General features: G+C 43.0%; 1 protein-coding gene and 1 long non-coding RNA gene across 9 annotated transcripts; both read left to right on the forward strand.

Annotated features, from left to right (window-relative positions):
• Nucleotides 1-287: 287 nt before the first annotated feature.
• On the forward strand, nt 288-6,918 carry LOC123452007. 7 transcript variants are annotated; one of them, XR_006632551.1, is made up of 7 exons: nt 288-983; nt 1,213-1,447; nt 5,233-5,321; nt 5,511-5,729; nt 6,100-6,213; nt 6,401-6,456; nt 6,728-6,918. It is a non-coding gene; the product is annotated as an uncharacterized LOC123452007 (long non-coding RNA). The 7 variants fall into 7 exon arrangements; XR_006632549.1 differs by having other exon boundaries at nt 5,511-5,675; XR_006632553.1 differs by having other exon boundaries at nt 5,624-5,675.
• A 1,354-nt stretch (nt 6,919-8,272) lies between these two features.
• On the forward strand, nt 8,273-11,037 carry LOC123452008 (wall-associated receptor kinase 5-like). 2 transcript variants are annotated; one of them, XM_045128580.1, is made up of 4 exons: nt 8,273-9,296; nt 9,396-9,545; nt 9,719-10,451; nt 10,566-11,037. In XM_045128580.1, exons 1-4 carry the CDS (start codon nt 8,306-8,308, stop codon nt 10,933-10,935), a joined length of 2,244 nt encoding a protein of 747 aa, XP_044984515.1. In that variant the 5' UTR covers nt 8,273-8,305; the 3' UTR covers nt 10,936-11,037. The 2 variants fall into 2 exon arrangements, with proteins under 2 accessions (XP_044984515.1, XP_044984514.1); XM_045128579.1 differs by having other exon boundaries at nt 9,719-11,037.
• The last annotated feature ends 2,566 nt before the right edge of the window (nt 11,038-13,603 follow it).

The following is a 13,603-nucleotide window of genomic DNA, read 5'->3' on the forward strand; positions in this document are numbered from 1 at the left end:
AGAATTTTTGATGATGTGTCATGCAATAAATGAGGAAAGAGAGCAAGGTTGTATGTAAATTAACCAACACCCTTGCACAAGCTCCAATGTAGAATGAGAGAGCACCTTATTTATTACATCACATCTTATTGGGCAAACTAGATACAACCCATTGGAGTAGTTGTATGTTAAGGTGTTGGTTGATGACATGGCATATTTTACCAACAACCTAACCAACAAACTGTTGGAGATGCCCTTATTGACACTAGACAGAAAGCATGGGCCGAAATCGAAATGTGATATGCTTGTCTTCTCCCTCCCATCCCATGTCCCCGACGGAAGCTCAGAAAAAATGTCCTGGACGGAACACGACGGCCGCCACGGCCGGAGAGAGTCCGGCGAGCGGCAGCGGCGTCGGTGGGCGGTCCTAGGAGATGGGGACGGCCGCTGAAATCCCGAAGACGCCTCCATCCCTCGCGGCCCTCCTCGTCGCTCATGGCGTCGACGGCACGTACCTCCATCGGTTCGGGAATGGCAGCAGCTAGTCGAGGGAGAAGATGGCTGACGAAGTGTATGGGTCAGGGCCGACCCCGTCCGCCGGAGGATCTGCCGCTGCGTCCTGCTGTCGCCTTCTTCTTCTGGAAGGCAGCTTCAGTACGCACATGGAGGCTGTGGGCGTAAGGTGCTCGAGGAAATGCCTCTTGCAAATCCTCGCCGCCGGCGGTACCATCCCCTGGGTAATGGCAGAGGAAGTGGTTGACTTGACTTCTTCCTGTGGATTTCCATGGTCTGGTGCTGGGCTTCGGTCCGTTGCTGGACGTTCTTTCAACCCGGAGACCGTCCGGCTCTATCAGATCATGCATGAAGCAGGCGTGTTTCACCTTGATTAAGCAACTCAAACACCAAATCATCCAGAGCTACTGGTCGATGCCTATCGTTTTTGCGCCTGCAGCAACAATCGCCATCATCGGCGTGTCCGCCACCGACTCAATCTGCATCCCCAGGTCAGTGTCTTTTCTTGGAAGTTTCATTTCTTGGCAATCCAATTCTTGGGTTCAGCCTACTGTTGCATTTGAGTTAGTGAGGTTTCTTGAGAATCTTTGGGCCTGAAGTTTTAGCGAAGTTGCTTCTCAGCAAGTGCAATTGTTGCTATTTTTATGGAAAGGAAACTCTATTTTTGCCAGAGGCATCTGGTTGTTTTATCATTCCTTAAACCTGATCAATGTATCACAGGATCGGTAATGCTCCCCCTCTCAACACTCAGCCAATTTCCCATACAAGGATTGGAGAATGCTGTGAACTTCAGTAAGGACTGTACGACCACACCATGTCAGGGGGGAAGATAAACCACACGGACCACAGTTCAGTAAGAGCTCTGGGCGGGGAATGCAATTAGGGACGATAGAATCACCAAGGTTTTGGGACAGGATTACGGTCGGGATTTGCGGCTTGCGGGGTGGTTATGCAGGTGGGATTTTTTTCCTTTTATTATTTACATACGGAGCAAAATCTGGAGTGTCGGATTTTGACCCAATCGATGACAGTCAAGTGGTCCGACACTCGCGTCTCTTGAGACTATAGATATGAAGGGTTCCCCATAAAGTAAACATGAAGCACCAGAAGAACAATGCGGCTAATAATTGCTAGGAAATCACACATACATTTAGGCACCATAAATTATGGCTTCCAACATTGTTAAATAAACTAACTATATTGCTGAACTCCCAATGCCTCTCAAGCCTCCAATTTGCAAACTACTCCCTCCGTTCCCAAATATAAGTCTTTTTAGAGGTTTTACTAATAGACTACATACGGATGTATAGACATACTTTAGAGTGTACATTCAATCATTTTGCTCCGTATGTGAAATTGCTTAAAAGACTTAAATTTAGGAACGGAGGGAGTACTTCTCATGAAAACAAGGGCTTAGTATATTCTTGTCGCCAATATTTGGTATTTTAGTTGAGGTTTTTCTTCAGAACATATGCCATAACTTTTGTGTAACACATTTAATTATTAACCACATATTCTAATGATCGCATGATGACACCATGCAAGGTTTTTTGAAACAACATTTGCAACTTTTGGTAAATCTGCTTAATATCCTAATTATGTTAGCAGTGTGCTCTTCTAGGCAAACGCTCCTCACTCTTACGCTAGCAACGTGCAAATTTGCGTACATGCTGCTAATTGTACAAATATAATTTTTTGATGTAATCTAGAAAAACCCACCTCATATAATTCCAAAACTAGGAGATGCAACTTTGATTCGGCTGCATTAGATGTATACAAGATTTTTAGGTCACAAAAATAGTACTATTTTGCCCTCTCTCAAATCAGTCCCCCCTCCCCCTCCTTTCGAACCTATACGAATCCATGTCCCCTGGATATCGATCGACAAATTAAGCAAATATGTTACAACTTTTGCGTACCCCATTTTATTCCTAACCACGTATTTTAGTGATCACATGATGACACCATGCAAGGTTTTTTTAGAAAGCATTTACAACTTTGGTAAATCTGCTTAATATTCTAAATTATGTTAGCAATTTGGCTTCCAGGACAAACCTGCTAACTATTACTCTAGCAGCATGCAAATTAGCGTACGCATTGCTAAGTGTATAAAAATATTACTTTGTTGCAATATAGAAAAAAGACACCTCATATAAATCCAAAATTAGAAGATGCGACTTTGATTTGTCTGCATTAGATGTATAAAAGATTTATAGGTCACAAAAAACCAGCACTACCTAGCCCTCTGCCACATCGGTCAGCCCCCCCCCCCCTTCGAGCCTATATGAATTGATCTCCCCTAGATATCCATCGATTTGTTAAGCAACATATGTCATAAATTTTGTGTAACACGTTTAATTATTAACTACATATTCTGGTGATCACATGATGATACAATGCAAGTTTTTTTCTCAGGGAACATTTGCAACTTTTGGTAAATCTTCTTAATATCCTAAATTATGGTAAATCTTCTTACCCTGCTAACTCAAATCAGCCATTCTCCGCATTAGAGTTATACAAGATTTTTAGGTCACAGAAAAAGAACACCACTTTGCCCTCCCTCAAATCAGCCATTCTCCACCCCCCCCCTCTCACACCTTCGAATCGAGCTCAGATGGATATTGATCGATAGGTTAAGCAACATATGTCATAACTTTTGTGTAACACATATAATTATTAACCACATATTCTAATGATCACATGATGACAGCATGCAAGGTTTCTTTTAGATAAACCTTTGCATCTTTTGGTAAATTTGCTTTATATCCTAAATTATGTTAGCAGCGTGCTCTTCTAGGACAAACGATGTGAACTCTTACTCTAGCAATATGCAAATTAGCTTACACACTGCTAACTGTATAAATATATTATTTTGTTGTAATAGAGAAAAATTCACCTCGTACAAATCCAAAATTAGGAGATGCAACTTTGATTTGTCTGCATTAGATGTATACAAGATTTTTAGGTCACAAAAGACCAGTACTGCTTTGCCCTCTGTTCCCCCCCCCTTTTCAAATACATATCATGGGAGTATGGTTGGTGTTGGTCACAGGTGTTATTCAATTATTCATTCATTCTATAGTTTCATGGTACTAGAGGGTGAATAATTAGATTGAGCACTCACACCATGTCCTTCTAAGGGACATCTCATTCTATAGAAAGGCGTCAAGAAAAATGAAAAATAGTGGCCTCAAGAAGTTTGTAGATCGTAGAATATGTTTGTGTTCGTAGTTAAATTATGACGTTGTGCGTTTGAATTTCTTAAGTTTGTGTTGAAATGTGGTAAATTTGTTTGAATGCTTGTGCGAAGGTTTGGAAAATTAGCAAAGATTTTTTTTTACATGATCAAGTTTTGAGGGAAGTGCTAGGTGCTCAAAAGTTTAATCCGTTAAAATTTATAGGGAACTAAAGGACAATGGGAAGTTGGAGGGATATTAAGGACAGTATAACCGCACCTAATCCCTGCCCTCACAGCGATATGCGTTTACGGCCGTCCGTTTTTGCGATCCGAGAGTTTTTGGCCGTCGGATTTCGTGTTAAAATGAATGTGATCTACAGTCTGTTTAATCTAGCCCAACTGTCCTGTGGGATGTTGCTCCAGGGGATGAAACCAAGCACTATGGTAAACTGGGCCTGATTGGTCAGTCCATTTACCACACCGAGTCGAGAGCGTTGCGTTGGAAAAGAAATACTCTTTGGTCGACCGAACTGGATTAACGCGGCCATGGAGATCTCTCCATGCGCCCCCCCTCCCTTCTCCAATTTCGCACCATGGCGCCCTTCCCGCTGGCAGGAACCCTATGACCATGAGATCCGTCGCTGCTGCCTTGTCCGGAAGACCCATGACTCCGTCACTGACCGTGACCGGAGTTCATATCAACCAGTGGGACATCTCGGCGCCATTCCAATGAGTCGCACCGAGCTCGCCTCCTATCATCACGACCCCTCACTGTTAGTACATACACAATTTTTCAAATCTCATATGTGTCTCATTAATCAATCGAATTTCGATAAAGCTGAGCGTGGGGCCTTAATGGCTATGCTCTAAAGCATGGATGAGGCAATGAGCACCCATCCGCCATAAAAATCATATCACTGCGCACACTTCTTATTCCGCCTCCTCTTCCTGATCCAAACAATCCCCATTTCCCTATCCTTCCTACCACCGATCGAGCTATTATCCCCTACAAGGAGAGGGCAGAGAACACACATACACTTTACTGCTTCGCGGGTTACAACAGCTAAATTAGGCTATAATGGCTCTAAGGCTGCGCCGCTGCGGGCGAGCACATCTGTAAATGCCCAAAAGATTTTAAGTAGTGGCGCCAGGGCTGCTGCCCCAGCCTATTCGATCTCCAGATACCTCTCCACTGGTACAGATTTGCAATGCATACTAGCTAATTATTTTGAGTAGGGTTCAGCAGGATGCTTCTCCTTTTTTGTAGATGGAGTGTGTAGTGTGCAATGTTCTTGTACATTCCAACTCTCTACAATCAATACATTGTGTTTTTGCCTGTATATTATGTCCTTGGACTGGTCCTTGCTGTTACATTCACTAGCATATACCGGAAAAAAGGGAAAGTTAGATGAAAAGTCATCTTCACGTATAGAAGGAGGAATACTTTTTAAAATAACTGAGTACTTTCTTTTAGAAATGAGAATAGTTGTTCAGTTTCAGCTTTTGACAGTAAATCAAGCTATGGCCATGTTTTAGTCAATTGTTTTGACGTGTGTTTGCAGTTCTTAATGGCTTGAAGTACACTTCCTCTCACGTGTGGGTCAAGAACGACATCTCCGTGGCCACAATTGGCATCAGTGACCACACCCAGGTGAACAAACAGCACACCCTACATGATTCTTCATACACCAGTCCGTGTCAGTAATAAAATAAGGTTGCACCTCTAGAACTATTAATTGCAGGAGCTGAAAATTAATGAGGTTATTAGAAACATTGCATTAGAAAGTGGATCATACCATTATCATTTGAAGGTTGATATCTATTGTTTTTATCATTGCAGGTTAAAAAAATTATCACGCCGTTTTTACCTATTAGAAATATTTCTCAAATATGATGCAAATTTACCTATTCTGTACCTGGACGGCTGGGTGATTTTCTAACTGATTGCCCCAGATGATATTTTCCCGTAGTTTTTCAACATTCAAAGTCATTGACCATCATCGAGGTATCTAACAGAGGACCTGCTAATGTCGTTGAGACATATTTTCTACTTTTTCGTGTATGCTCCTGTATCACATACATTTTTCATATCTATGAACATGTGCGCCCATATGCTTAAGTTACTTGGAACTTTACATGCTAAAACCATATCCTCCTGTCCCCGCAAAAACTAAATAAATAAAACCATATCCTCTTTGTGTGTAATTTTCTTGAAATGATAAGCCCATCATGCTAGGGTTCATGGTAAATACTTCCTCTGTTTCAAATTATAGGATGTTTAGGTAGGTTAAAATGGCCTAACAAAACGTCTTATAATTTGGGACGGACGTAGTAGTACATCGTCATGCCTGCTAGAGACAAGCATAGTGCATTATATTGTCCAGTGAAATTTGTAGTCCAATTTCAACCAATTGTATTTTTATTTGCAGGAACTGAATGATAATGTTGCAAATCATATGTGTGAGCATGGAACAATGCAACAATGCTATTCACTTATCGTCCAGGAAGTTTGGATAGCATCCTATTTCCTCACGGAGTTGCAGGTATGTTCAATGACACAAATGCATTTGCTCTGAATGATGTATTCTCTCCGTATGGCACTGTTAAAGAAGATATGAACCTTCTTAGACTCTGTTTAGTGTTAGATATGTGGGTTGCGTTGATTAGAAACCCCCCTCAGATTGATGGATTCTTTGAACACTCAAAGTAATATATCATCTTGTGACACAGAGATCTAAAGGATATGGTTTCAAGTACATGTGACACCGGAGAAGATGAGCTATGAGGTAAGGCAAATATAAATAATTTAAATAGCTTGCTGCTACTACACGGCCTACATTTCGCACCTTATCGTCCTTCGAAGCCCACACACTTGAGTCTGAAACTTGAATCAGCTTCAAGCGAATTAACCTAAAGAATAAATATACAGTTCTTCCTTACTATTGCACTCAGACAAATTAAAATCTCTCACTTCTATTACTGTGGACTACATGGGTTTAAAGTTAACTTCAACTTTAATGCCTTCATATATTTACCAAATTTCCTACCATTCTACAGGAATTTGGACCGGTGTACCAACAAGCACCATCATGAGGCAAAGAGTTGCACATTCGGATAAGCCGGAGTTAGTCGTACAATAAAATGGTAGATATGTCATTGGATTAGATAACAATAAATATTAAGATCTTAGGTATTTTCCGCAACAACCTTTATTCATATAAATAAAGAGTAACTCCGTTTTGTTTTTTGACCGGCGTTACCTTGCATATTTCGATTTGCTTATGTTTATGTATCTCCTCTTAATACTATATATATCCTGCCTTTACTTTACTTTGTTGTCCTGATGGACATTGACTTAGAAGTGAGCTACAAAGGAGAGAACAAACTGAACAAGACAACTAACAATTTTGGAAAGGCAATGGAGCTCAAACCAAGCTATGTGACGGTGTGGAACGCCCTAGACGATGTTTATGATCAGAGATAGGAACCTTAAGTAATTAAGCAAGAAACACCGTCTTCGAGGTACCGCTCCTTGCAGCCACCTGTTGATATGATTATATGGTTCCGTTGAAATTAGAAAAATCATAGTTGAGCGTCCAATTGTTGATATAATTAAGACGGTTGAAATCAGGAAAATCATAGTTGAGCGTCTATTTTAGGCTGAGATCACATTATCCTCAGTTTTTCGTAAACCTGATAAAAAAAAGCTGCATACGAGAGTGTTTGTAAACACAGCGACAAGAGATGTATGCCCAGGTGTAACTATAAACCCTTGTAGAATCTTTGTATGTTACACTACAATGTAGATTCGTTTTGCAGGCCAGCAACAATGTCACAAATGCATTGGGATTGTTTAAATTATAAATGTTGTCCAAAATTTCTGAAGTATCTGTACTGCATATTTTTATTTTCTCAAATACTGCTAATGTCTTTCGTAAAAAAATATATTTTACATGTCTTGTCCCGAGATTTTGTGAGATACCATTTGTAGGAGTTAAAAGACGGCATGATAAAAAACAAAGCATGTATTCATTAACCATCCCAATTCAAATCCCATACGCCTATACCAGAATTCAAACCAACTACAAGTCAAGTAGATCCGAGAAAAAATCTCAACACACTACTTCCTTGCAGTTCAATCAGATTTCTCTCTTCAATTACAAACAATTAATTTGAAAAATGGAAGAGGTATGTATAACCGAAAAGGAAGCACGATACTTCAAATCATTGCAAACAAATGTAAATACAAGTTATTTTATATCCCTAACAACTAAGATAGAAATCTAGTATCGATTAATGGATGGAGGAAGCCTAGCTAGAGATGCTCTTAGTGGCATCGCGTTATAACCTTTTCGTTTGGCCGTGTGTAGGGTTTGTATGAATTCTTTTTTCAGAAATGCTGATAAGAGAAGATAGAAGCGCAGCCATCACAATTTTTTTTTAGAAAAAAACAAACACACAGAGCCATCACACGCCTAATTTCCACACGCAGAATTGCTGGCAGAAGACGACCAGACTAGTCCAAGTCAATCCTTTGGACTGAACCGTGGAAATATGCCATTACCAACAGTACCAAAGCTCTCTTTATGTGAGAGTGGAGACCGGCTCCCATCTCATAGACAAAGTGACCAACCAATGGAGAAAACAACTGATTACATCTCGGCGGCAGTAGTGGGAGTGGCCATATTGATGATGGCAGCGGTGCTGATGTCCCCGCTCTGCTGCGCTGCTGCTCCAGGTCCGGCGGCCATGGGGCTGCCGGGCTGCGAGACCCGCTGCGGCAACGTGAGCGTGCCGTACCCGTTCGGCATGGGGCCGGACAGGTGCTACCGCTCGCGAGGGTTCAAGCTCACCTGCGTCGATCACGGAAGCAGCAAGATCCCGAGGCTTCTATTGGGAGACGGCAGCGTCAGCACGTACGAGGTGGTCGACATCACCCTGGAGTACAACACGATGCGCGTCATCGGCCACGGACTGCGCGCCATAAACGTGAGCGGCGGCTCCGGGCTGTGGAGCGTCGGCGACACCTGGGCTGTCGGCGTCGACGCCGTACTGCCATACAAGCTGAACCCGTGGCTGAACGAGTTCATCCTCACGGGTTGCAATGTCCAGGCGACGCTGGTGGGGAACGGGAGCCTCGTCAGCGGCTGCGCTTCTTTCTGCGCCCCCGATCCCGATGGCGATGGCAATGGTTACTACACCCCCGACTCCCACATCGGCTGCTGCCAGTCGTCCATCCAAGCTGCCAGCGCGTCCTACGGCGTGGAGCTCAAGCGGCTCGACGCCAGCGTGCCCAAGGCCAGCGATATTGATTTGCCCGTGAACGTGCTCATCGCCGAGTCGGGTTGGTTCAAATTCGGCGAGAACATGGAGGACCTCAGAGGTTTCTCAAGGAAAGCTGATCAACTCCGGGTCCCAGTTATTCTCGGGTGGGGGCTTGCGCACGGCGCATCAGCAACTGATCCAAACTCACTGAAATGCTCCTACGACGTAGCCCGGAGCATTTGCAAGAGCGCCAACAGCTATTGCAGGAAAGAATGGCAGATGGCTCTTGAAGTCGGAGGCTACTCGTGCCATTGCAAGGATGGCTATGAGGGCAACCCTTACCTCACCGGGGGATGCCAAGGTGCGTTTAAAACTTACGTGTGCACATCTCATCGCTAATACTTTGTAAACTTTGATTCTATTGTTGTTTTGCTTGACTTAATTAATTGTGTGTATGCAGATATCAAAGAGTGCGATCAGAAAGAAAAGTATCTCTGCTTCGGCGACTGCGAGGAACTGCAGGGATCGTTCCGGTGCAGCTGCCCGCAAGGAACCCAAGGCGACTACTTCATGCTCGGTGGCTGCGTCAAGTCCACGGACACAACCACAGGTACGATTATCCACCACACCAGCAGCTTGTGGATGACTACTACTGGATGCTCGTAGTCATGCATCAATCGAACGATCCTTTTTCTTTTCTAAGGAAAACAATGAAACACATGTAAATGTTGCGCGAATACTAATAGGAAACATATGTGCGCGTATTGTTCAATTTTCTTTCAGGTAACTATGGTTTGATCATTGGTTTCTCGGTTGCTAGTGGGCCATGCATTCTACTTTTGGCTTTTGTTGCGCTCCTAATCACCCGAGATGTTGAGCAACGCAGGGCGACAGCTTTGAGAGAGATGTTCTTTAGTCAAAATCGTGGACAACTGTTGAAGCAATTGGTATCTCACAGGACAGACATCGCAGAGAGGATGCTCATCTCTTTAGGAGAGCTAGAGAAGGCTACCAATAATTTTGATCAAGCTCGTAGGCTTGGTGGTGGAGGGCATGGCACGGTCTACAAAGGGATCTTGTCCGACTTACATGTTGTGGCTATCAAAAAGTCAAATATTGTTGTCAAGAGAGAAATCGACGAGTTCATAAACGAAGTTGCCATACTATCACAGATCAACCATAGGAATATTGTGAAGCTCCATGGATGCTGCCTCGAGGCGGAAGTCCCTTTATTGACTTACGAGTTCATTTCCAATGGAACACTCAATGACCATCTTCACACAGAAGAACGACCATCACTACCTTGGAAAGATAGGTTAAGGATCACTGGTGAAATAGGAAAAGCTCTAGCTTACCTTCACTCTGCTATTTCTGTCCCTGTAATACATCGAGATATCAAGCCTGCCAACATACTTCTTGACGATGCCTTGACAGCAAAAGTATCAGACTTCGGAGCTTCAAGGTACATCCCCGTGGAGAATACCGGAACAACAACTGCGGTGCAAGGAACAATAAGGTACTTGGACCCTATGTATTATTATACGGGGCGTCTGACAGAAAATAGTGATGTTTATAGCTTTGGGGTCCTTCTTGTCGAATTGCTTACTAGGAGGAAGCCATCTTTGTACAGATCTTCCGAAGGCGATGGGCTTATCATGCAATTTGTTGCATTAGTTGCAGAAGATAACTTGATCAAAATATTGGATCCACAAGTTGTAGAGGAGGGAGGTAGCGAAGTGAATGAAGTGGCTACTTTAGCTGCTTTATGCGTAAAACTGAAACCAGAGGATCGACCAACCATGAGGCAAGTGGAGATGACGCTAGAAGCTCTCCAAGCACCCAAGGAGCGTGTCCAGGGTGATTTGATAGAAGGAACTAATGAGATGAAATATGTATCAATGGGCCATCCATCGACCACCCAACGAGCAAAGCAAAGTGAAGCGACCAGGTGTTTTAGCTTAGAAGAAGAGTTCCTGCTATCCGCAAGACACCCTCGGTAGTTTTGCTTATTTACGAGCAAATATTCATCTATCGCACATTTTCATTTTTATCTTTAGTTGTATAACCCTCACTCGATGATCAAAAATATGTGTGAAGCTATAGTGTGTTATTAGTTATTTTTAAGTGCATTGTAAAGTACTCCCTCCTTTTCTGTTTATAGGGCTCATCTCAAATTTTTTAGATTTTCATTATATTAGGCTCATTTTGAATCTAATAGAGTTAAAGTGCTTTGAGTCCCACGCCATATTTAATTCATAGAGTTTAGAGAAAGGAGACGAGTGGCTATGCATGCATCCTTTTCTATATCCATCATGCAAGTTCAATGAGAAGAAGGATGCTACATTTATTGTCTTGGAAATTAAATATCTGAGAAATATTTCATTGGCTAGTTAAAACTAGTGTCATCCACTCACAATTCACCTTGGTTGTTGAGATTTCAGATTTGAGCCCTATAAACCGGAAAGGAGGGAGTATTTCGAAGCAAACAATTGAACTGTATTATATTAATTTTTGCCCTCGTCATCCAAATTCTCCTATTACAGAGCCACAAATTTGTGATGATGGCACTACTCTCTCTCACTCTCTCTGTATGGTTTATAAGTAGGGCATGGATTTTCAAGTCTTCAATTTAACTAACAAAATAAGTGCATTGTGTCTCAAAAATATATATTTCAAAACTTTCGGATCTAAAAATGTATTTTCAGCATATATCACATTTTTCAAGTCAAATTGAAGACCTAAAAATCTGGACCCAGCTTATAAACAAAACTTGGAATCCTACACCTAGTCATAAAGACCAACTAAAACACCACCGCTGCCAAAAGGAAGACCAGTCAATTATGTAGTACTCCAGCCGGACACTAGAGATGAGTCACAGCCAGCCAGGCGTTGAACACTATAGACTAGTCACAGCCAGCCGGGCACATGCATGCATGTATTGACTCACTGGACTAACAATGTCGACGATGTTGACTAGACGTTGAACACTTCCCTGCCGCCCGAATCCCTCATGCCTTGTTTGATACTAGTGTATTTTAGAAAATTAATGAGAATTATGTCGATTAAACTCTTAAATTCTCACATATCCCAAAATGATTTTAGTGTAGTATTTGGCAAGTTTCATCCTCATATTTTCTCACAAATCTTAAAATTCTAATGCATTTTTCTCAATACCCAATACACTACCCCTGTCTAGTGGAATGGGGATAAATGGGATTTGAAGGGATTAGGTGAAGGTTGGGGTTTCATCCAATCCCTGTGGGGATTATCCCCACCAATCCCCTAAAAAAACCTAGTACCAAACAAGGCCTGAGGGTTCTTGAATTTTTTCCTTTTCTTTTTTGAGAATGAGTGGTCTTGTTTCCGCAGCATATTATGTATACCTAGTTTATTGCCACTAGGCACGACGTGTTCTCTCGTGTCGCCTCACTATTCAATCGTCCGGAGGAACTATCGACTTGTACAATTTGTGGGTTTTAGCTTTGCAGGATTCTCCCGCAAGCCACCGTAAGGGCCTCAATCCTTGATCACGCTCATAGCTTGGACCATATGGAAGTACCACAACGGTTGCATCTTCGATGGTGCCACATCGTTTCAAACCCAACTGGTTCGCAACATCCAGAAGAAAGCTTGCACTTGTGCGAATGTCGGTGCTCCAGGGTTTAGTATAATCATCCTTGTAACCTGATAGTTGACATGTAAGGGGTTGAGCAACCCACACCCATGCTCACTATGACCTCGTGTATGCGCCTTGTGGTGCACATATCACGAGGATCGCCATTGTGTTTTTACTATCTTTTTTATCAATAAATGATAGCTCCACGTGTATTCACAAAAAAATTACCTAAGTTGTTGATCTCTACTATTTGCTTTTATCATTATATGTATATATGTCACATCATCACACATGCTATTTCAAGAAAGTCCAACCTCATTATCATGGATGGAAAAGTTTTTTCATTACCTAATTCCATTATTACTATTTAGAGACATTAAAACTATGCGGCTTTCCAGCCCTCCCAGGCCATCAGCATCTACGATCATTCCCTGCCAAATTTATGTATAGGGAGACGCAAAATCATGCGGCAACGGCTCTCCCCTAGAGCCTGGTGCACTGGAATCGAGAGACTGTCCTCTCTCCACAGGCAGCGATTGAAGGGGCTGATCTTCGAGACCTTGGAGACGGATGTAGAGCGCGGCAGTGGCAACAACGAGGGGATAATCGACGACAATGATGACGAGGTTGCACTGGTTCTCACTTGGACGTCGGCGAAGGAGTGCCGGCGATGGGCGGCCACGTCAGGGAGCTAGGTTTTGGGGTTCGGGCCTGCTGTGTTGTGGGGGCACAATATTGTTGCAGCCTTGGGGCGGAGCGGCAGGATGCCTGGCTGGTCGATGACTATGAGCTCCCGTGCTGCGGTTGCGCAAGAACCCTAGCGCTGGTGCAAGGGTAGTCATCAGGAAGAGGAGCTGCTCGTCGCGCGAGGAGAGAGAGAGAGAGAGGGGAGCGTCTCGCTCGTTTTCTAGAGCGTGCGTAAACGGACGAGTTAATGACCCAGCCCAAGTTGACCACTGTAAAAGATGGGCGTCAACTAGAGATGTATACGCAGAAATCACGTCGTACACAAAACAAAAGTAGAACAGCTAGCAATGCTTTCCTAGTCATGC

Source organism: Hordeum vulgare, chromosome 5H (assembly GCF_904849725.1).
Source record: "Hordeum vulgare subsp. vulgare chromosome 5H, MorexV3_pseudomolecules_assembly, whole genome shotgun sequence".
NCBI lineage: Eukaryota > Viridiplantae > Streptophyta > Magnoliopsida > Poales > Poaceae > Hordeum > Hordeum vulgare.